This window comes from Chinchilla lanigera, unplaced genomic scaffold (assembly GCF_000276665.1).
Source record: "Chinchilla lanigera isolate Chin_1 unplaced genomic scaffold, ChiLan1.0 scaffold00081, whole genome shotgun sequence".
NCBI lineage: Eukaryota > Metazoa > Chordata > Mammalia > Rodentia > Chinchillidae > Chinchilla > Chinchilla lanigera.
Window position 1 is genome coordinate 160,963 of NW_004955482.1, and position 25,292 is coordinate 186,254.

At 41.2% G+C, this 25,292-nt stretch overlaps 1 protein-coding gene across 1 annotated transcript in view; it reads right to left on the bottom strand.

The window, feature by feature from the left end:
* LOC102015958 (zinc finger protein 208-like) overlaps positions 1 to 25,292 on the bottom strand; it is a 91,094-nt gene that overhangs the window by 58,887 nt on the left and 6,915 nt on the right. Inside the window, 4 exon segments of the mRNA XM_005402935.2 lie at positions 15,201 to 16,566; positions 20,775 to 20,870; positions 21,137 to 21,263; positions 23,453 to 23,479. Of these exon segments, the coding sequence (XP_005402992.2) occupies positions 15,201 to 16,566; positions 20,775 to 20,870; positions 21,137 to 21,263; positions 23,453 to 23,479 (1,616 nt within the window).

Consider the following 25,292-nt stretch of genomic DNA (forward strand, 5'->3'; position numbering starts at 1 on the left):
AAAAAAAAAAAAAAAAAGACAATGAAGTTTTAGATCAACACCAAATGGTTGAAATGAAATAATTAAGTAACATGAGATAAACTACGTTTTAGTAACATCAAAACACTTCCCTCATTTTCAGACGAAAAAGGATGACATGCCTTCCAGCCTCGGCTGGCTCCAGCCACGTTCATTAGTTCTGTGGTCGCAGCAGACCTGGGAGAGAGCCGGAGGGAGCGGCGCGGCCCGTGGACCCAGGAGAGCACCGAGCCCCGCTGGGCCCTACGTCGCCGGCCCCGACCCGCCGACAACTGGTGCCTCGCAACCCTGCTTCTGCTGGAACCTCGCTGTAACCCTTGGGCAGCCCCGTCCGCCAAATTAGAGGCCGCTCGGGAATAGCCCGAAGCGAACTAAGAACCCCTACTCGCACCAGAGGCCGGGTATTCTCACCTGCCGAGTGAAAGACAAAGCCTGGGAAAGCCGCGTGCGCGTGCGCGACGGAAGGAAGGCGCAGAGGAACTACCACTCCCGGCCTTTCCCCCCAGGCGTCGCACCCGGATGACGCCACAGGCCTCCCTAGTGAGCCAGCGAGGCCGGAATGGGGGGAGGGGATCAGATGCCAACTTTGCCCGGCTTTAGCCCACAGTAGATATACATCGAGGCTTATTTGGAAAGCAGGTAACAGCTAATAAACAGAAAAAAAGTGAAGTTGATATACAACTCAAGTGCTGTTGGGGAAACTTATAGATAAGTAACCATCCTTATGAAAGACGAGAGGGAGAGGAAAATTGAAGGAAAATCCAGTGATCTTTTATTTTGTTGTGTTTTTTTTTCCATGCAGGTTAGTATGACTGCTTTTAAAAACTGGCTCGTGGGCGCGGTGGAACACCCATGTAATCTCAGCACTCTGGGAGGCTGAGGCAGGAGGATTATAAATTCGAGGCCATCCTAGGTAATTTTGGAAACTGTCTCAAAATTGCCAGAGGGGTGTGGATAGCTCAGTGATAGAGAGCTTCCCTGAACTCCATCCCAGTACTAGCGGGGAAAAAAAAAAAAAATTTTTTTTTTTTTTTGAGACAGCGTCTTGCTTTGTTGGTCTGAACTCACGGCTACCCTCCTGCCTCAGCCTCCCGAGTGCTGGGATTACAGGCATGTACTACCACACCTGGCTCGGATTTTTATTTATTAATGTACAGTCCATGACATTAGGCAAAAGTTACTCTCTGATAAATCTCTTGGACATAAGATTTCCTCAGCCTCAGGAGGCTTCCTCCAAACCCGAATGCACTCTTAAGATCTACTCTAAAAGAACACAGAAAAGCTCTCAAGGTGTCTCCCACTAACCATTCTGAGAGGGGAATGATCTTCCTACAAGTGTTTAAGAATGGCCTCCCTGTGGGAAAATGCCATTAGCCATGTGAGGGGAGAAAAAGAAAAGAGAAGAGGTGAAGTCAGAGTTGGCTCTCTGTGTCTAAAATGTTCCTGAAGTCTTATGTGGAGACCTGCAGCGATGTGAGTCTACAGCCTTGGACCAATTAGCCTTCACCAGGAAAGTTCCAGGGCAATTAATTAAATATCTCCATAGACTACTCAGGACAAGTAAGAAACTGTGTAAGGAATACAGAAAAGAGCCTCCGCTGGAATAGTTAGGGTCTGCCCAATGATTTCTGCTCAGCCTCCCCTTGTTTTTTCAAGCATTTTAAAACTAAAATTGTAATAATTTGTTAGGTAATTTTAAGGCCTGACATGTAGTAAACACTTAATAATATAAATTTTAAAATCTAAAAAAAATTTTTCTCTACCTTGGGCTCTCTGAACTTTTGGTAGGACCACACACTTAATATTCTTGAAAGCCATGTTGACTGAGAGGGGATCTAAGAGGCATTCTTACAAATCCTTAGAAATCCTTTGCATTTGTTGGAAGGGATTAGAGTTTGTTAGGCACCTTTTTAGATCCTCTGAAATCTCCATTAAAGATATTATAGCCTACCCTGGATTTCTTCTATATCTTGAGAACACTTTACTAGCTGAAAGCTGTTAAAAGACATAAACATTTCCTCCAGAGAATGATATATATTTCATTTTCTCTCTTTTCCTTTCTCATTTTGCAGTGAGAAGCCAGGTAGTAACCTGACCACTGTGCCTAGAACCTATATCACTCTCATAGTAAAAGAACTCTAAAATTAGAATAGTTTATTCCAAACCAACAAGAATAACTTTGTCCCAGGAACAAACACATGTTACCCAAGATGACCTGGGTCTCTTAAAGACACAGTCCCCTGAAGGGCATGGTTCCCTCAAGCAGAGATTGCACAGGCCTATTAGGAAGTAGGTGAGTTTCCCAGTAGACTAAAGATGTGAGGAAACTTTGACAAGATACAGATGTTGTTTCCAATAAAGCATGGGAACTTCCTGCAAGATTCTCATTCCCAACCTTAAGGTTATTAGAGTACAGAGGTCTGCTAAGTCTATCCTATGTTTTAGATTTTAACCAGTAATCACCAAAAAAAGTTAAATTGAACACAGATCAATTGATAAATAGCTATCAAAATACAAACTTTGATCTTTTTTTGGGGGGGGACAGGGTCTCACTATGCAGCTCAGGCTGGCCTTGAGCTCACTTTTTAGCCCAGGCTAGTCTCAAACTCACAACAATCCTCCTGCCTCAGCCTCCCAGGTGCTGGGATTACAGGCGTGCACCACCTTGCCCAACAAAGACTCCCTAATCTACAACACTCATCTCTCTACAAGGCATAGCCTCCAATCTATGAAATTTAAACAATCTAAAAGTTCTTGCATACAAACACAGGCCTTGTCTAAGAATTTCATCTTACTATATTGCCTTCATGGGCCAACCACCACATTCTGCCTGCTGAGGCCAATTGTTTTATGTCACAGAGCTAGGAAAACTCATTCCAAGGATCTGATGAAGATGAAGCTAAGTAAGCAGAAAAATATTCTTCAGAGAGCGAAATCATTGTTAAAACCATTAAAAAGAAATCCCTGGATCGTCCTGATCTGGTTGTTCACTTTCCTCATTTTCTGGTCTCTCATTGACAAATTTGTATATGGCATACAATAGAAATATACCCAAAGTTAAAAGAAAACGTAGTATGATGTAAGAAGAAAAGGTAAAGGATGATAGGATGAGGTGTCCTAACCAACTAAAAAATCATTTCTATGTGTCATCATTCTACTTCATCAGATTGTTTCCCCATTGTGTCCACAGTCATCTATTCTATGAAATATTTTATGTGATCTTTTAAGTAGTTGAAATAATTTACTATCTTCCAATTCTAATTTTTCTTCTGGCCACTTTGACTCCATGGCTGTAATCTCATGTGGAGTAGCTAGTTGTTTGGGGTTTTATTTTGTTTTTCTGTGGTACTAAGGATTGAGCCCAGGGGCGCTTTATCACTAAGCAGCATCTTCAGCCCTTATTTTTTTTTTCAGCCCTTATTTTTAAACAGGGTCTCAATAAGTTGCCCAGGCTGGCCTAAAACCTACAATCCTCCTGTTTTAGCCTCCAAAATACCTGTAATAAGATATACAGGGGCTGGGAATGCAGCTCGGTGGTGGAGGGGCTCTGGGTTCAAACCTAGTACCTGAACTGCTTGTTCCTAACACTACTTAGTCCATCAAATCACAGTGGCATGACCCATGAGATCAAAGCCAGTGTCCACAGCCTTTAAACAGAACAGAGTTCTGAGACAGCACCTTAAAGGTGGCAGGAAGTAGATCACATCACACCCTTTTTTCAACAGCATTTGGCGGTGGCTAGTTCAAGTATGCAAACTGGGCTGGGGGTCATTCTCCCAAGACGTATCTTGCATCAAATGTTTTGGTTTCACATTACAAACAAAACTTTAGGCAGTATGTGTTTGTTTGGACAGGGTCTTGTGGGGAGACCCTGGCCAAAGGAGTATTTGAAGTGAATGTGAAAGAGGAAGGGACTTTTTGGACAACAGTTCAAGACTCCTGCATGTCTGGGTTAAGTTTAGAGCAGATCTGTAGGACAACAGTCAACAGAATTAAAAATAAGTTTCTTTCAGAAATGTTTGCCTTCTCTGGTGTGTTGCCATAGCCTCTGATAAGCTTGCCTAGTATACATGGGCATGTCATGTAACAATCCCTCTTGCTCCTTCCCAGTCCCTTGGCCAAAACTCTTGCAGAAATGTTCTTCTATTTTGTTCTCATGTCCTTAAGTTATAAATTACTCGGGCTGCTGCTGTTTTCCTGAGGCTCTGATGAGCATAAGTAGCCTCTTTGGGCTTCTCAGTGAATAAACTAGTTTCATCCCCTATGCCTCTACAGTTGGTCTCACTACATAATCCTGCTCTACAATTTGAGATTCACCTGTCTCAGCTTCACATACACTGAAATTACAGGTGTGTGTGCCACTCTCTGCCTCTGCCTCTGAATTCCATATTTGGGGTCAAGACATTTTATTTGTGTATATGTTTTACATCCTTAGACAAACAATTCCAGGATTTTAATTCCTATGCATTTTCATCTTGCCTTTTCTTGGTCCATGATGTAGTTAAGGTTGTCAATACAATGAAGCCAAACTGCCAGGATGAGAGCACACTGCTATTTTTCCAGGTCTTTCAAACCGGGTCTGATCACCCCACACTTGTTTAACCTGCTTATGAGGTTCACAATTTTTTCCTGCTTTCTGATCATCAAAAAATTCAAATTCACTCGTGAAACCATGTATCATCATCACAGTTGGAAACTAAATGATGACTTTGGAGCATAGCCTAATAAGGACCTGGCATTTGCCTCTCTTTGGCATTGTTGATGCTTTTAGGGGCATCAGCTAGGACATTCGGTTGAACCATTATGGCAGCATAGAAAGATGACGGAAAGACGAATTCCATTCTTAAGGATTATATAATTACTATAATTGGAAACCCATTCACCTTACCAATTCTGCCTCCATACACTAATGAAACCAAACTGGACCCATTTTTAAGTACCACTGCCAGTCTCCTGACACCCCAATCTCCTCCCAAACAGAGACAACAGATGTGGATTACAGACACAGCCACAGCCACATCCTACAAAGGGCAGCTACTTACACAGTAACACACTGCTCTAGTTCCTGGTCAAGGGAAGATTTTCAGGCTTTGGGAATGTGTAATGGACCCAATCTAATAGGATGTCAAAACCCAATCTACATTGTGGAGTTTGCATTTTTGATCTTACCATGTCATGGGCCAGGGTGCATCTGGTCTGGATTAGTCAGTGCTGCTAAGCTTTAAAGTCCTAACCTTTTTTGTAGTAGCATACTAGGTACATACTGACTCAGTAGTTGTCTTTGAATGCTCTGAAAAATTCTTTTCAGAAGAATGTACCAGGAGTTTTGATTTATTTTTAATTTCTGCAATGTTCTGTGACTTCTGTACTCCAGTCTAAATCAACAGTCCCTTCCATGGGCATTTTTAGTGTGAGTGGTGCCTACCAAATAATATGAATGAGCCATTATGGTCCAGGTAGATGCAGATTTACTGCAAGGAAGGCGATGAAATCATCTTTCTTCAGAGAAGCAAAGGTTTGTTCATCAGAAATTGGCAGGTTTTCTGGGCAGCATGGTATCTGGTAAAACTACCAAACTCTGCCACTGCAGCACAAAGGCAGATAATGTGGTACTGCTCCAAAGTGCCCAAAGCTCAGGGCATGTAAGGATGCTTCCAGACAGCTTTGAGGACATGGTCCTACTGTCTAGTGCACAGCAGGATGCAGTTATATAACCACGATTTAGCACAGGTAAAACATGCATGTGCTGATTATGGCACTATACAAGAATGTAAATATGTGATAACAACCTGTGTAAGAGTTAACCAATAAAGATGCAAGTGCTCTTCCCCACTTACTCTATTTGCTGCCTACTGTGTTGCTGATATCTGCCTGTGTGTGCTTCCTCTGGGAACCTCACACATGAATTTCCTTCAGCCTCCTCAACCCTGGCACATAATTGGCTATGTTCTGACAAGTCTGATTTATGGATACAAACTGAGTTTCAAATAATGGTAACATTTACTGTATATCAAGTGAGGAACTAATAGTGAGTCCTCAAGAACATAGGGTTGGGGCTGGGGATTTAGCTCAGCGGCAAAGAGCCTGCCTGGCAAGCACAAGGTCGTGAGTTCGGTTCCCGGTACCGGAGAAAAACAAAAAAAAACAAAACCAAAAAAAAGAACATAGGGTTGAATGAGCATTGAGATAGGCTGAATTTAATTTCTGGATTAACTTTTTAATTCAGGAAGCCAGATATACTATTTAATGCCTACCCTACAGCTGAAAGTATTTCAGCAGAGCCACAGAAGTTGCTGAATTGAGGGTAGCTGTAAGGACTTCATGCCTGTTATTCTTGTGGTCTAAGATCTGGAATGATCAAAAGCAACCATCTCATCTCCTATGTTAGATCTCCTGGTACACTTAAAATTCTTCTACTTCCATGTTCTCAGAATCTTGCCACCAGGAGCCCTATGGTTCTAGGAGTGGATGAACAGTAATACTATTTCTCATGATGGGCTAAAAAGGTGCTAACTTCTGTCTTATCAGGAATAAAATTTTCTTCCTTTGTCAGAAAAACAAACTATATATGATATTTTTCTCTAAAAATGTGTTACTATCCCAGGGCAGATTTATCAGTTAAACACCTTAAATTATAACAAAAAAAATTCATTCCTCTTATGCAAGAAACCCACTGTTACTAAAAATATAGACATAAGAAAGCATATAGAAAGCCCAATAACCAAGTTCCAAGATGTAATCAATTTACCAAAATTAATTGATGTCTCAACAGCATCCTGCAAGAAAATCAAATGAGTTCTCACATCTTGCTCTGCTTCATGTAATCCTGGAAAAGAGGGTATGATTACCCAACAATGATTATAATGCTTCCCTATAGATAGCACAAAGGAAATCTAAAAGACACTACCACAAGCAAGTGTAAAGTAGAGGAGTTATTTCTCAAGAGAACACAAGGGATCTCCTGGTTTTCAATGGAGAACAGAAACCTACCTGCTTAGCATTCATTACAATGCATTCTGTTAAGGAGCCCTGTCCAATCTGCAAGACCTGTTTACCCAGACAACTAAGTGTATATTTATCCTTCCATATGGCTACATTGTTTTAATTATACTGCTGGAAAATAAAACAGATAATCCTGATACTTAGCATTTAATATAAAGTATACGGGAGGATGTTGTGCACAAATAGTCAAATACATATTTAACAATTTACATTAAAAAAGAAAATACCCAGAGCTCCAAGAAGATAGCAGAGTGGTGAGCAGCAAAGAGTGAGCCTCTCCAAAATTCTGTGTCCAAACATTGGAATATAGCAATGTGAGGAAGAGAAGGAAGGAAGTGGATCTGCCCCCAGCCCACCCAGGAAGAATCTGAAGCAAATGAGGGGGCAAGAAGGAATTTCTGGTGATTTCTCCTTAAGCCTGAACTCTGCATGGGAGGGGCTGCTCCAACCTGCAGATGCAGGGAGACTACTAGTGACCGCAAAAGCCTACTCTCAGAAATGCTCCAGTGGAACAGAGAAGTACACGCAGTAGACTGCCGTGGCCAGTGAATTATTCAGGTTCAGACAGGCTACAAGAGAAGGCAAAAATAGTAATCTTGGAGAGAGGACAACTGGAACCAGGCTCAAAACTCAGTAACAGTATGATCTGGCTCCATCTAATGGCTCCCAGTGAAAGGGTCAGAGAACCAAATTCAAGACTGCAAGAGATCAGGGAACTGAGTTCAAGGCAGGAGGTGGCACAGGGACTGCTGCAGCCTGGGCAAATCTAGTTCCAGCCTCACAGAGAGAAACCAGCCTGAACTTCAGTGGAACAAAAGGTACAGACTCACTGGCATTACCCACTACTCCACCGTAAGGCTACAGCTGGCTTGCTGGGATTAATCAACTTGGATCTGGATTGTCTGTTGTTATGGTTTTTGTCTGTGTGTCCCCCCAAAGCCTCCTGCGGCCCATGGGCAGGCTATTAGAGTTGAATGATTGTGCGTGTGAGAGCTACACCCACCCTGGGGTGGATAGTTTGCATATGTAAGGGAGAGGAGGAAGCTGCTTGGGATTTCCTCCCCCATTCTAACCTGGTGTGTGTGCTTGCAGCTTAGCTGTGGCTGCCGTCCTGAGATGCAGCCCTCTGCCACGTGCCACTCTGCCTTATGATCTCCCAAGTAAGGATTGAAACTTCCATGAACTGTAAGCGAAATAAACCTTTCCTTCCTTAATTTTGGGCGTCAGGTATTTTGTCCCAGCAGTGAGAAAAAAGTAACCAAGACAGTTGTCTACCAGTGAAAGCAGAGTCATACCTTGAAGTGGACATTTTTTGGTCTTATTCTTTTTTTCTCGTTTTTTATTGTTGTGTTTTTTTCCTAATGTTTTTGTTTTGAGAAGTGTAAAGTTTCTAGTTTTATTGCTGTTTTTTTTTTTTTCTTCCTTCCCTTTCCCTGTCTTCTTCATGTTTCCTAAGTTACCATGATCTTCCTTTGTCTTCTGGCCTTGCTTCTACTCATCTTCTTCTATTTACCTGTTTTTTTTCCCCTACCCAATTTTAAATTTTCTCCCAAGGGTAAAATTGTCATAATGTGGGCTTACTTACTGCATACACATTTCTGGTTCAGTTTAGATTTTGTTATATAAGCACAAATCTACTTCATACAGTTAAAGGTGCCAAATTAACAGTTACCTCATTATGTCATTTTCTAGGCTGTGTTTGATGCTATTGTTATTGATCATACCACTTTAGCCAAGAAGACATAATTCTTCTAATTAGGGGCTGGAGATTTAGCTAAGTGGCACAGAGCCTGCCTGGCAAGCGCAAGGTCATGAGTCTGATTCCTGGTACTGGAAGAAAAAAAATAACAACAAAAATTTTTTTTTTTCTGATTAGTTTCTCTTCCTGGTATACTAAGACTGAGATTGCCTAAGGGTCATAAGAAATAATACAAGCTGGAGCCAAAGAACTAGGGGCTAGCTAAGCAGACAACCATTTCTCATCCCCAATAAGTTAAGCAGGTAGGATCGTGCAATAGACTCAAAACCCAAAAGACAGCTATACCTGAAAGACACCTCTGAGAAGTATTTACTAAGGGTTCTAAGTACTATAAAGCTACTTGCTATGGGCAATTTACAAGCATCAACAAGGGAATTAAACTAAAAAAAACCTACAAAATGAGAAGGCACTTAAGATGAAATCTGAGACACTGAGCTCAACAAAGGCAAATCCAGGGAACAATGAGGTAGAACAATCAGAAGGGTATCCACTCGGACTCTCTTAAAATGGTAACAGTGGAATTAACAAAGCACATGAATGAGGCTCTAGAAAAAAAAAATCATAAATAATTTCTCAGGAAACTACAGAGATGGTGACCATAATGAAAGACATGCTTAGTGACTCTAGAGCAGATAAAGATTTAAAAAAAAAAAAAATACAGCAGCTGAGGTAAATAATGGAAACCATGAATGCCCAACATAGAAAAGAAACGTAATCCATGAAATAGGTTCAAACAGATATTCCAGAGATTTAAAATTCTACTGAAACCATATGCACCAGAATGAACCACTGTGAGGACAGAATCTCATACAGAAGACAGGATTGTGGTTAGCAATCACGAAAACAAAAATTTCTTAAAAATAATAAGGGACCACGAGAAATCCAGCAGCTGCTACATGATGCAAAGAATAATATAAGATTGATCAGAGTCAATGAAAAAGCAGGAGATAGTGCACATGACATTTAAAACAACCATTCACAAACGTCATAGCCGAAAACATCCCTGGCAAGGAAATAGAATTTGATATACAGTTAACTGAGGCATAGAGAACTCCAATTAGCCATAATCAAAAAAAACTACAGTAAGGTATATAATAGTGAAGATTAAAGAAAGTCAACACAAGAACAGAATAGTAAAAGCTGTTAGGGAAAAGAAACAAATCACCTATAAAGGAAAGCCCATCAGAATCACAGCAGACATCTTAACACAAACCTTCAAGTGAAGGAGGCCTTGGAGTAAAGTATTTCAAGGGCTAAATGAAAACACCTCCAACCGAGATTGATGTACTGAATAAAACCATCTTTCAAAATTGATGGAGAAATAAGATACTTCCATGACAAAGAATACTGAGGAAATTCACGAACACTAACACTACCAAATGTTCTGAAGAACATTCTAGAGATAACAAGGATCACAACTCCATGACCCCAACAGAATGAACCCACCAGGCAAGGTAAGCAATTAAACAGAGGAGAAAAAGGGGGGACTAACAACAGGAAAATAACATAACAAGGATAATTAAATACACATCAGTTATAACCAACCATGTTAGTGGTTTCAATTCACCAATCAATATACACAGACTAGAAGAATGCATGAAGAAGCAAGATCCAATAACATGCTGCATACAAGAGACACATTTAATTCAAAAAAGAAATTCATAGATTGAAAGTCACCAAAGAGTGAAGAACAATATTCCATGTGACAGGAACCCAAAAATGTAGGGGCAGCTATTCCATTTGTAGCCAAACTGGACTTCAAGCCAAGACTGACTAAGAGAGACAAGAAAGCTACATCCTTATAAAGGGAACCATCCAAGAGGAAAGGATAACAATCATAAATATATGCCAGTGCATCTAACTATACAAAACAAATATTAATGGACATGAAAAATCAAATAAACACTAATAAAATTGTAGCGGAGTAACTCCATACCCCACTGTCACAAGTACATCAATCAACTAGACAAAAAATTAACAATGAAGTATTAGAACTGAACCAAACTTTTGAACACATGGACTCAGTAGATGTCTGCAGTGTTACACACCACATCAGAATACAGATACTTCTCAGCTGCACACGATGTACTCTCCAAAATAGACCACATACTAGCTTGCAGAACATGCTTAAGTAAATGCAAAGGAACTGAAATTATCCCATGCATATCACCAGACTATGGTGCAATGAAACTGGAAATCAAGGGCAAAAGAAAACACGTGGAAATTAAATAATACCCTCCTGAACAACCAATGGTTCATGCATGAAATTAAAGAACAAATTAGACTCTACAATTAATAATACCAATACCATGTACTGGAACTTATGGGAAATGAAAGAGTTCTACAAGGGACATTTATAGCAGTGAATAGCCATATCAGGAAAATAGGGCAAGATTAAATAAACATCTTAATACTGAACCTCAAGCTTCTAGAAAAAGACAGCAAGTCAAGCCCAAAGCTCATAAAAGGGAAGAAATTCTAAAGATCAGAGCAGAAATTAATGCAATGAAACTAAGAAAATACAAAGAATCAATGAATCACAGAGTTGGTTCTTTGAAAGATTAAATAAAATCAACAAACCCTTAGCCAAACTTATTTTTAAAAAGGAAAATAAAGACTCAAAAAACCCTCATATCTACACAATTAGGACTAAGAAAGGTGAAGTCACAATAGATAACACAGAAATCCAAAAGATCATCTATACCTACTTTGAGAACCTGTACACTAATAAAATAGAAAACATACAATGGGCAAATTCCTAGATACATATGAATTACCAAGATATAAAAATCCTAAATAAACCAGTATCTATGAAATTAAAGTTGTAATTAAAAATCTACCAACAGAGAAAATCCCAGGCCCTGATGGATTCACTGCTGAATATTACAAGACATGTAGAAATGCCACTACTTCTCAAACTGTTTAATGAAACTGAAAGGGAAGCAACATTCCCAAATTCATTCCTGGAAGCAAGCATTACTCTGATACCAAAACCAGAGAAGGACCCAACCAAAGAAGAGAACTATAGGTCAATGTCCTGGTGAACGTAGATGCAAAAATCCTCAGTAAGATACTGGCAAACAGAATGCAGCAAATCAGGTCTGGGGATATAGCTCAGCAGCACAAGCACCTGCTTGGCAAGCACAAAGTCCTGAGTTTGATTCCTGGTACCAAAAACAAAACAAAACAAAACAAAAAAACAAACAATGCAGCAACTCATGAAGATTATACTCCATGACCAAGTAGGATTCTTCCCAGGGATGCAGGGATGGTTTTGCATATACAAATCCATAAATAAAATGCACTATTATTATTATTATTTGGTACCAGGAATCTAACTTAAGACCTTGCACTCAACATACAGGCACTGTGCCATTGAGCTATAGCCCCGGACAAATACACCATATTAACATAGCGAAGGACAAAAATCATATGATCATCTAAATAGATTTTAAAAAGTGTTTGACAAAGTCCAACACTCACTCATGATAAAAACCCTACAGAAAATTGGAATAGCTACATCATACTAAATAGACAAAAACTGAAAGCCTTCACTCTAAAACCAAGAACAAGAGAAGGATGCCCACTGTCACCAGGCTTATTCAACAGGGCTCTGGAAACCTGAATCAGAGCAATTAAGTAAGAAAAAGAAATAAAAGGAGTAAGGACAGGAAAGGAAGAAGTTAAATTATCATTATTCGCAGATGACATGATACTCTACATAGAAGACTCCAAAAACTCCACCAAAAGACTTCTAGATTTAAAAAGCAAATTTAGCAGCATAACTGAACACTCAAAAATCAATAGCCTTTCTATAGATGAATGACAAATTCACTGAGAAATTATAGAAACAGCTTTTATAACAGCATGGAAAAAATGAAATACTTACGAAGAAAATAAAAGACCTCTACATTGAAAAATACAATACTCTGAAAAAGGAGATTGAAGAGGATATCAGAAAACGGAAAGATCTCCCTTGCTTTTAGGTAGGAAGAACCAATATAGTGAAAATGGTCATACTTCCAAAACTGTTACAGAGATTTAATGCTATCCCCATCAAAATTCCAACACCATATCTCACAGAATTAGAGAAAATAAATCTAAATTCATTTAGAACCATAAGAGACCTAGAATAGCAAAGGCAATCCTAGGCAACAAAGGCAAGGCAGGGGGCATCACAATCCCTGACTTGAAACTATATTAAAAAGCTACTGTGATAAAAACAGCAGGGTACTGGCAAAAAAAAAAAAGACCTCAGGATCAATGAAACAGATTAGAAGATGCACAAGCAACTTCAAACACACTCAGCCACATAATCTTTGACAAAGGGGCCAAACACATTCACTGGAAGAAAGCCTCTTTAACACATGATGCTGGGAAAACTGGCTTTTCACATGCCAAAGGCTAAAACTAGACCCAGGCCTGTTGCTATGCCCTAAAGTAAAATTGAAAGGGACCAGAGCTCTAAATACTAAACAGAAACACTAGCTGGGTGTGGTGGCACAGGCCTGTAATCACAGCACTCAAGAGACTGAAGCAGATGGATATCCATGAGTTCAAGGCCGGTCTGGGCTACACAGACTTCAAAATCAGCCTGAACTATGTAGCCAGACTATGTCAGAAAAAGAGAAACACTAAGTGTGCTGGAAGAGAGACTAGGTAGAACTCTTTAAGACATAGGTGTAGGCAAAGACTTTATAAACAAATCTACAATTGTATGGGAAATACTGCAAAGAATCAACAGCCAATGGGTACCTCTTATTAAAAAGCTATTGCACCGCAAAAGAAATCATCAGAAGAATGCAGAGACAACGCACAGAATGGGAAACAGTCTTAGCCAATTGTTACTCAGACAAAGGACTAATATCTAGAACGTACAAAGAATTGAAAAAGATCAGACACCCTCCAAATTTAAAGATTCAATCCAAATGAGGATTTGAGACAAACACACACTTGGTATATGAAGAAGTACAAACAGCAAATAAAAATATGAAAAAATGTTCAACCTCACTGATCATTCAAGAGATACAAATGAAAAGAAAGCTGAGGTTCCATCTCACTCCAGAAAGAATGGCTATTATCAAGAAATCAACTAATAAACGTTGGTGAAGCAGTAAGGAAAAAGGAACACTTTTCCACTGTTGGTGGGAGTATAGAAGGATGTAACCTCTGTGAAAGTCAATGTGGAGATTCTTCAAAAAACTAAAACTAGAAGTCCTGTTTGACCCAATTAGCCCCCTTCTAGGTATCTCCCCACAAGAATTAAAAACATCATACGAAGGCAATATATGTGCACCCATCTTTATACTGGCAGTTTGTAATAGCTAAATCTTAGGAACAATTCAAATGTCTATCGACTGATGAACAGATAAAAACGTAATTTTTATATACAACGTAGTACTACTCAGCCATAAAGGACACACTAAGACATTTATAAGAAAATGGATGCACCCTGAGTCCTCGCTCTTAAGTGAAATAAATGACATGTGTAAATATCACATTGTCTCTCTGGAGTGAAAAACAGTATAAATAAGAACCAAAATATATAACAGAAACTGTGAAATGGAATAGGAAAAAAATTATTCAAAAGGAAAATTGAACTAGGAAAGAAAGGAAAGGAAAAGAAAAAATGAGAAAAAGGACAAAACAGAAACAAAGCTTTATAAATAAGGAAAGGAAGAGAGGTTGAAGGGAGGTAAAAGGAATGGGGAAAAAATGACAAATTTCCTATGATGAATGTCATCATTATATCTAAATTGTACCAAAAATCTTAATTTTTAAAATACCACAATTTTTTAAAAAATGTTATTCAGTGTCAATTATGGGAAAGTCACACAATAATTCCTTAATTTTAGGGGCTGGGGATTTAGCTCAGCGGCACAGCACCTGCCTGGCAAGCCCAAGGTCATGAGCTTGATTCCCAGTACCGGAAAAACAAAACAACAACAACATAAAAAAAAAATTCCTTAATTTTCAGAGTAAGTTCCTTGTGGTTTTATTTACATATTAAAACAAAATAAAAAACCTCACACAACATCATGGAGAAGTCAGGTGTTCATATCTGAGATTTTCACACTATTTTATAAATACAAAGCTTCAAATCTGGAATGTGGCTTTCTGTGAAATGTACTTTCTACAGGAAATGTTCCCTGATTTAGTAAACCTCAGTATGAATATCCCCATCTTCACAATGACACCTATGTTTGGTACATTCACTTCTCCTCATTTGTCATTCTCTTCTCTGCAGATTTGGGTACCTGGCCCCTGGCAGGGTTCACACATTGTGGACTTATCCCAAAGGACTGCTCTCTGCACTTGACTTTTTTGGCATGAATCTATTTTTAGCATGTCCTGCCTGTAACTCTGTACAGCCTGAGGGCTCTCTGATGCCCACTCCTGTGAGAAGGTTTTCAGTGCTCACTTCACCACTTGCATGTCGCTCTTGTGTGTTTTCCTATGGATGCGAAGCCCTGAGTTCCAGCAGAAGGACTTCCCGCACTCAAAGCACTTCCACGGCTTCTCTCCTGTGTGCACCCTCTGGTGTTCACTGAGGGAGGACTTCTGAGTGAAGGCTTTTCCACACTCACTGCATTTGAAAGGTTTCTCTCCTGAGTGGGTTTTCTGGTGAATCTGAAGGGATGCCTTTCTTGGATAGGCCTTTTCACACTCACTGCACTCATAGGGCTTTTCTGTTGAGTGGGTTCTCTGATGGATGATAAGCTGTGACTTCCCACAGAAGGCTCGTTCACACAAGCTGCACTCATAGGGCCTCTCCCCAGTGTGCGTCCTCCGGTGAATAACGAGGTAGGACTTACTGCTGAAGGCCTTCCCACACTCACTGCACCCATAGGGCTTCTCTCCTGCATGAGCTCTAAGGTGAGCAGTAAGCTGTTCCTTCCTCCCAAAGGCTTTCCCACACTCACTGCATTGATAAGGGTTGTTTCCTGTGTGGACACCCTGATGCACCACAAGCTGTGTCTTCATGTTGAAGGCTTTCCCACAGTCCCCACACTGGTAGGGCTTCTCTCCTGTGTGCATTCGGACATGAACCAGGAGATAGGACTTGCTTCTAAAGGACTTCCCACACTCATTGCACTTATGTGGTTTCACTCCAGTGTGAGTTCTCTGGTGTACAACAAATGGGGACTTCAAGCTAAAGGCTTTCCCACATTCACCACATTCATAGGGCTTCACTCCTGTGTGACTTCTCTGGTGTAAGATGAGCTGAGACTTCCAACTGTAGGCCTTGCCGCACTCACTGCACCCATAGGGTTTCCCTCCATTGTGGACTTCCTGGTGGACAATGAGCTGTGACCTGAAAGAGAAGACTTTCCCACACTCACTGCATGAGTAGGGCTTCTCCCCTGTGTGAACTCTCTGGTGGGCATTGAGGTTAGACTTGGCACTGAAGGCTCTCTCACATTTAGTGCATTCATAAGGCCTCTCCCCAGTATGGATTCGGAGATGGACGATGAGCTGTGACTTACAACGGAAAGCTTTCCCACATTCATTACACACACAGCTTTTCTCTATGTGATGAACTCTTTGATGTTTAAGAAAATATGATTCCTCGTAACCACGAAATTTATCAGGATTCTTTCTTATATAACTTCTGCTTAAACCTGAGTTTTTCATCAAACTTCGCCCATGTGTATTATACTTATAGAGCCTCTGTCCTGAAGAAACATGGGTTTTGCTTAGATGAAGTTTCCCGAGCACATTGCATGCATAGCTTCTCTCAACACTTTCAAGTTCATCTTGATTTTTCTGGTACCATTCTTCCCAACCTTTTAGGAGGAAAAAAATACAAAACCAAACAGAGTTTTTAAATTCTGCTATAGAATTGAAGTATCTTTAAAATACCCATAGTAGTATTACGTCAGTGGTAGAGCACTTGGCTAGTATATGTTAGGGCCTTTACTTCAACCCATAAACACGCCCCCCCCCCCAAAAAAAATGCTGTAATGAGTTTTCTTCTTTTTTGGGATAACAGACCTATGATATGTGATCAAATGAAAAACTGGCCAACCGAAGGGGCAAGAGTACTGAGTTAAACGAAACTAGGTCTTCTCCTATGAAGTGGCAGTGAATTAATGGTAGTAGAAAAATGTTTTTGAAAGGTTTTTAAAAGTTGAGTGGTGGCTCATGCCCATATCCCAGCACTCTGGGAGGTTTAAGCAAAAGGATTATGAATTCTACCCCAACAAGGGCAGTTTAGCAACTTAGAGAGACCCTCTCTCTAAAAAAAAAACCACAAAGGAGCTGGGGATATAGCTCAGTAGAAAGGCCCAAGGGTTTTTAAAAAATTTATCCCTGCATTTAAAGGCCAACTCCCTATTTTATATCTGAATTACATGAAACACAATAAGCAGGGCAAGGCCTTTAGGTCTGGAGACAATGAAACATTAAGGAGAGTGGATGAGCTACAAAAGTTAACACTCCAAACAGAGGAAACACCAAGCACACAGTTCCTAAGGACGGAGACTGCTTGGAATGGTTTAAGAAATGGGAAAGGTCTGGAATATCCAAGACCCACAGAGTGAACAGAGGAAAACATGTAACAAATTGTGCAAGGGCATAGGAAAACACTGCCACTTTACCTAGAAGAGATCCCAATAAGTATTTCTCTTTAAAAGAACTGTTTGGTTGTTATGTAAAACTAAATAGCAAAAGGGAGGAGAGACACACTAGGAAGACCTTATAGCAGCCCAATGTGGAGCATTAATGGATTAGGCTGCACTTCTGGAGCTGACAGAAGGGAGGGTTAACAGTGGCAACAGCGAGGTGGGTTGCTCTGTGAGCTGGCAAGGGAGCATACTGGAGAAACACCAACGATGGTCTTGGGTGTGGTAATGAACACCCAAATGCCAGTGGCATGTAAACAATCAGACCTGAATTCAGCTCTCAATGAAAGGCAGGGTCAACAGTATTAAAGTAAAAGCATTAAAGGACAGGAATGATGAGACCATCCAGGGAACAAGAACTGCAGGGTAGGTGATATCCATTTTGGGGGCCAAACAGTGCTCCCATGCTGACTCTTCTGGTAAACAGGGGCAAAGGGAAACAGTAAGAAGTGAAGGACTGGCAAGCACTTGGTGTGTACAGTTAAGAACACAGGGTCCAGGCTGGGCAGTTTAGTGACTTAGACACTGTCCCCAAAAATAAAAAAGGGGGTGAGGGATGTAGCTCAGTGCAAAGGCCCTTGGTTTGATCCTCGGTACTAAATAAATAAATAAATGGCACATGATCAGCCTTTAGTATCTTCCTCCTTCTTCTGTGCATCCAAAACAGCCTCATGAGAAAATTCAGGTTACGGTCCATGAAAGTAGAGCCATTAAACTCATGCATGATGAGATTCCTAAGATTAACAGCCCAGAGAAAAGGAATCTTGGGCTTAAAGATCATATCTAGATAACTCTTTTTGCATTACTGGCCTAACAGAACTGATTAAAAAACAAAAACAAAACAAACCTCACTAAATAAAGTACGCCAGGCATGTGATCCCAGCACTTGGGAGGCTGAGGCCATATTCCCTCAAGTTCAAGGCTAGCCTGAATTACAGAGACCCTGCCTCAAAACAAACAAACAGGCCAGGTGTGGTGGCATACCCCTGTAATCTCGGCACTCCAGAGGCTGAGGCAGGAGGACTGCTGGGAGTTCGAGTCCAGCCTGAGCTACAGAATGAGGGGGTTTTTTTGTTTTTTTTCCAGTATTGGGAATCAAACTCATGACCACGTGCTTGCCAGGCAGGCACTGTGCCACTGAGCTAAATTGTCAGCCCCCTACAGAATGAGTTTGAAGCCAGCCTGAACTGCATAGTGAAACTCTGTCTCAAAAAGGCAAAAAAAAAAGAACAAAAAACTCCAAAAAAACCATAAAACAAAACAAAGCTTGCAAGCCTGTGAAGCTTAGAAGGAAACTCCAAATCTGGCCACATGAATCTATGACTTTTTAACTCTTTGCGGGGGGGGGGGCAATGGTAATGGAGATCAAACTGAGGGGCTCAAGCATGTTAAATGCTCTATCACAGAGGTACACCCTGGGTCCCATCTTCAACTCTAAATACTCTAATATGCAAGCCAGGCATGGTGATGAATGCCTGTAATCCCAGCTCTCAGAAAGTTGAGGCAAAAGGATTGCCACAAGTTCAAGGCCAGCCTGAGCTACATAGTGAGTTCAAGGCCAGCCTGAACTGCACAGCAGAACCTTGTCTCAAAAACAAATGAACACAAAACAAACAAACAAAAAAACCTTACTCCCATAAGAGTGACCTGCTGCTGAAACTAAAGAAATACCCCATGCTCTCTCAAAGTTCATCTCAGTTTAAGAGCCACAGAGGATGACAGAAAGGAAATCCTTTCAAGTAAAGTGCCAGATGTCAAATTGGCCAACCAAGGAAACTACGCCAGGGTGAGGGTCTTCCCTGATCTTTTCCTGAAGGAACTGAGGTATGCAATGAGCCAACAACAACTGTTTTCTTCCCTTCTGGAAAGAGGCATCTCCTTTGTTTGAAACAGATACCTTGCAACTATTTGACTCAGTTCATGAGGGCTTTATCCATCCCTGCTGGACAATACCACATGCATCACAGGCCTTGAAACTGCATTCTGGTCCAGAATGACAACATGTACTGCTCCCTTTTGAGAAGGGGTGATCATACCTCATAGCAATACAGGTATCTCTGAAATTGGACAACTGGAAAGAAGGCACTGCAGAGCTGATCAAGGCATATAACTGCCATTTGAGGCTATAAATTCCTTATCATTTTGCTATAATTTGGTCAGGAATTTGAGGATCTGTGCTTTCTGTAAACAAATCCCGCAACAACAGCTAAGGAGAAGATGAGAGCTCTCAAATATGTTTAAGAGTCCACACTCTCAGACAGGTGTAGGGGTGTTCACCTATAATCCCAGCATTTGGGAGGCTGAGGCAGGAGAACTGCTGTAAGTTCAAGGCCAGCCTGGGCTACATACTGAATTCACAGTAGGCTGAGCTACACAGCAAGACTCTGCCTCAACAACAACAACAAAAAAGAATCCACACTCTCCAGGTAAGAGAAAACACCGATCAACTGGTGTGGGTAACATCTGAGTAGACAAGTGGTGTCCGGTTTCAAAAAAACAAGGTACTAACAGAAACAAAAGCAGGAGAAAGATTAGAGAAGAAGGAAGAGACAGGATCCCAAAGTGAGCCACAGAGGATACAGATCTACATGCAACAGCAGCAGCATTAAGATGAGGAACAGCCTTGAGATCCAGCCCCCAACAACAACAACAACGCACACATGCATGCATGCACACATGATGAGGAAACTAGGGAAGAACGCTGTCTTCGGAAGGAAGTTCCTTCCCATTTCTGATGCCAGAGTGAGGTCTTGGAAAGTATAGGGGAGCTCTCCTGCAGATGTGAAGACCAAGTGCAGCAGAAACAGAAGAGGAAGGTATTATTTTTGATGTTAAAACAGTGGGGAGAAGGTTTCAATCTTCAGAATTAAAGAGTCTTTCAATAGTTACAACACAGGACAAGTTTCCACAGGCTAAGTGTGGAAAGCAAATCCCTTTGGTCAACTCAAAAGTGAAGGTGCACAAAAATCACTCAGTGACATACATACACCAGGTGTAAGACCATGGGTTAAGTCTAAGCAATTTAACAGTGGGAGCAAAAGGGGAAATCAAAGTAAAGAAAATAGAAGGGGATGAGCTGCACCAGTGAGAGGAAGAAGATATGCTTAGAAGGTCTTGCGCACCTTGGGAAGGAAGAAAACCAACCCAGAAGGCAGGTTCTGAGCAGAGTTCAGGGAAGAGAACCATGGCCACTTCTAGCAGCCAGGGGAGGAAAGAGAGTCCCCCATGTGAGGAATTCAGGGCTCATCTTGTCAGCCACACCCATTCAAGGGCTTTCCAGAGCTTTTGTGCACAGATGGTATGGTGCCAAGCCCTGAGGAGCAGCCAGTTTACCTCCACACTTCCCACCCTCCTCGTTCTCACTCACCCACCTGCACAGCTTGGAGTAGACATTTTGGCATTTATTATCCATGGCTCTTCTCCTTGCTCCATCTTGAAGATTAAATCAGGTTTAGTACCATGATACCCTGTTAATGGAAAAATCACAAAGGATGTGGGCCAAGCTGCTAGGGATGAGACTAAGAGCTCAGAAGCTACACAACAAAACTGATCACTTGTACTTAGAGAAAGATTACAACTAGGAGGTGAGGGCCACATGGACCAAGAATATGTGACATCTAAAGTTCCAGTTCATAGTCATAAAACACTTTTGAGGACCCAGAGCTGACCAAGGAGAAAAAGGGAGATAGCAACTCATGACTCAATCTGAGGTAGGCAGGGAAGCCACACTTACCCACTGATAAGAGGTTGCTGTAGTTTTCCAGGGTCACCTCTCTGTACAGATGCCTCTGTGCTAAGTCCAGCAGCTGCCACTCTTCCCAGGAAAACTCCATGCACACATCCTTGAATGACAATAATCCCTGCAAGAACACATACCCCATTCAACTGGATACAATTACATCAAGTGATATGGGAAACAGAAACACCTCTCCACAGCATCTTCTGGCTCAGCATTTACTTTGTAGGAGAATTCAATCAATCAATCATTGAGCCTCTACATCCCAGGTACTCTTTGTATCCTGGGTCCTGAAGAGTTCAGGCTAAGTAAAATCCGATTTTCTTACTGACACACTCTCAATTTTGTAGAGGGAAACAAACACATATACGTTCAAATGTATAATAAACAGACCTGGGTTACATTCCACAGAATTGGAGAGAAAAATTCTCAGTAAGGTCTGAACTTGGCTCTACTCAGATACTGGGGCATCTGGAGGTTCCCCAAGATGATGGGGTGGAAAGAGGAAATCAGGATGTTGTTATGATAGAGTTCGCCTACAAGTAATGAGGAAAAACAAGTGTGTAAACAAAAGAGTTCATCTTCCTACTTGCTGAAGTCCAAAAGAACCTGGGCTAGCGGGAGATCCTCTCCCAGTGTAACCCAAGTCTAAGATGGCTCTGGTACCACATCCAAATCTAAACAGCTACATGCATGAAGTCCTGAGTTCAATCTCCAGGGGTTGGAAGTGAAAGGCAGGAGAATTCAGAAATGCAGCTTGTTTCTTTTGTGCCCACTGACAAGAACAGGTAAATGGGAGAGAACCTGCACTTCCCATGCACAGGAGATGCACCCTGTAGCACACAGGCAGGGCCCAGTAAGTTCTAGCAACATCTTAGACCCAAGGCAGGGCTCCTGTGGGGAACAGGAAAGGGCCAGACTGCAGAACACACCTGTCTTTCCTGAGGAAATAACCAGGGTAAGTGACATAAATAAGAGAGCTAATAGGGCAATGTCTGAAGAAAAACAGGCTGAAAACTTTCCAGGAATGAAGACATATGGGAGTTCATATGTGAAAACCCTACCATTAAAAAGCAAGACTAGTAACCCAAAAAAGGCCCAAATTAAAGCAGATGGTAAAAAAAAAAAAAATTCCAAAAATAAAGTATAAAGAGAACATGTTAAGGACAGAACATTTCCTGAAAATAAGGTGCTAAAAAAAATTTTGATTCTAAAATCTTATACCAACCAAATTAAAAGGCAAATCTCTCTCCTATGTACACATATGCTCAGTGGTTCTCAATGGGGAGGCAAAAGATTTTGCCCCACCCTCAGGTGACATCTGACAATGTTTGGAGCCACTTAAGATTTGTCACACTGGCATAGTGGTACTAGCAACCAATACACAGGACAGCCCTCTACACCGAAGAATTATTTGGCCCCAAATGTCAAAATGGTAAGACTAAGGATCCTGGTATAGGCCTAAAAGAAATGAGCTGCCATGTCTACCTAAACACAAGTACAAAAATGTTCATAGTGAGCCAGGCATGGTGGCAGACAGTGTATTCCCAGTACTCTGGGAGCCTAATGCAGGAGGATCACAAGTTTGAGCACAGCCTGGGCAACTTAGCAAAATCCTGTCTCAAAATAAAAGAGCTGGGCATGGTGGCCCTTGCTTATCATCCAAATGATTTGAGAGGTTGAGGCAGGAGAATGTTTTGAGCCCAGTCTGGGCAACTCAGTGAGACTCTGTTTCAAAGTTTAAAAAATAAAAAAAAAAAAAGAGCTGAAAATGTAGCTCAGAAGTACAGCACTTGCCTAGCATGCATGAAGTCCTGAGTTCAATCTCCAGAGCTGGAAAAATAAATAATAAAAATTTTTTTTGAGAGAGAGAGAGAGTATCTCTCTAGTAGTTCAAGATAGCCTTGAAATCACTATGTAGCCCAGACTGGCCCCAAACTCACAGTGATCCTCCTGCCTCAGCCTCCCAAGTGCTGGGATTACAATTGTGTGCCACCATGCCTGGCTCATAAACACTTTTCTAAAAAGAAGTATCATATACTTCTGCCAAGATGTACTGACTCACGATAGGATCACAACAGCAAAGCTAACTAATCATTATCTGGAACTTCTAAAACTGGGAGCCAAAATAAATCTTTTCTCCAAAAAACAAAACAAAACACTAAATAAATGGAGATATTCTATGTTCATGGATAGGAAGATTCAATACTGTCAAGATACCAGTTTTTCCCCCTTTGATCTAGAGTTGATGCAACCCCAATCAAAATCACATTAAGGGGGCTGGGGATATAGCTCAGCAGCACAAGAACCTACCTGACAAGTGCAGTCTGGAGTTTGATTCTGTACCAAAAATAAAAACAAAGTAAAGTAATTAAAATCACTAAGTTACTTTATAGATTCAACAAACTGACTCTAAGGTTTGTATGGAAAGATGACAGAATAGCCACAAAATATTGAAGGAAAATAATAAGATTAAAGGGCTGAAACTACCTGAAAATGATCAAGACAATTGGTGACATGGCTTGTGTTTAGATGTTCCCCCACAGTTGGGGGTTTTTTCAGAGGTGGGGTTTTTTCAGAGGATCTAGAGTGTGTGATGCTAGAACTGATTCATGGTGCAATGCTAGGCTCAAGGGCACTAGGATTAAGGGCGTAAGCGCTACTCACCCTAAGCAGTCTGAATAAAATAAAACGGGCGAAAAGATGCTGTTAAGGGCCTTTGCTTGCCTGTCTTGCTGTCTTCTGCTTGCCATAAACTGGTACTCTTCTGCAATCCCCCTCTTAGAGCCAAGCCACCCTGCCTTGGAGCCAGCCTATTATAGACTGAAATCTCTACAAACTAAGCCAAACAAACCTTTCCTCCTTTAACTTTGGGTGCCAGGCATTTTGTCTCAGTAATGAAAGGAAAGTAAGACATTTGGTACTGGAGAAAGAATAGATAATTAGAACAACAGTACACAAGAGAAGGCCTGGAATTAGGTACATCAATATGCTCAGTCAGCTGATCTTTGAAAAAGGAGCAAAGGCAAAACATGGAGAAGCCAGGAATGGTGGCTGTAAAGCCAGCACTCAGGAGGCTAAGGCAGGAGGATCACTACGAGTTTGAGGCAAGCCTGGGCTACACAGTGACTTCAAGACCAGCTTGAACTACATAATGAGATCCTGTCTCAAATAACCAAAAAAAGAAAAAAAATGGAAAAAAGTCTTTTCAGCTGGACATTCACAAGCACAAGAAATAAACTCAGACACAGAGCTTAGTTCCCACATGTTGTGGTTTGTGTCCGGATATCCCCCTAAAGCCTCAAGCAGTCATGCAGCGAGCTTCTAGAGTTTATGATTGATTCATGGCCCAATGCTGGGATTATGGGTGCCAGTGCTACACCCACCCTGAGGTGAGTAGTTTGCATACAGTGTAAGGGAGGGAAAAGAGGCTGCTTGTGGCTGCTCCTCTCTTTTGCTCTTGCTGCTTCTGCTGTCTTGTGCCGCCATGAACTAATGCCCTCTGTCATATGCCACCCTGCCTTGGAGCCACCCTAGTATGGACTGAAACCTCCACAAACTGTGAGCTAAATAAGCATTTCCTTCCTTAATTTTGAGCATCAGGTATTTTGTTCCTGCAACAAGAGAAAAGTAATGAAGACACTGTATAAAAGCTCAAAATGGATCACACATAAATGTGAAACACAAACCTAGATGATGCTGATAACTTGGTAACTTTTTAGATATGACAGTGTAGGTATAATCCACAATACTGTAATTAATTAATAAACTGGACTTCATTAAAATTAAAAATGACTAAAACAAAACAGGGGCACCACCAAATGTTGATGAGCATAGAACCCAAGGCCCATGAGTTGAACACACCAGGGTTTCCTGGGCTACACTGAGTGAAGAGGAATTGTCATGGGCCACATTTAAGGTATATAATATAAGGCTGGGGATATAGCTCAGTGGCACAAGTGCCTGCCTGGCAAGCACAAAGTCCTGAGTTTGATTCCTAGTACAAAAAAAAAAAAGCCGGGCGTGGTAGCACGTGTCTGTAATCCCAGCACTCAGGAAAGTGAGGCAGGAGGATCACTGCAAGTTTGAGACCAGCCTGGACTACAAAATGAACTCAAGCCTGAACTGCATAGTGAGACCCTATCTCAGGGGG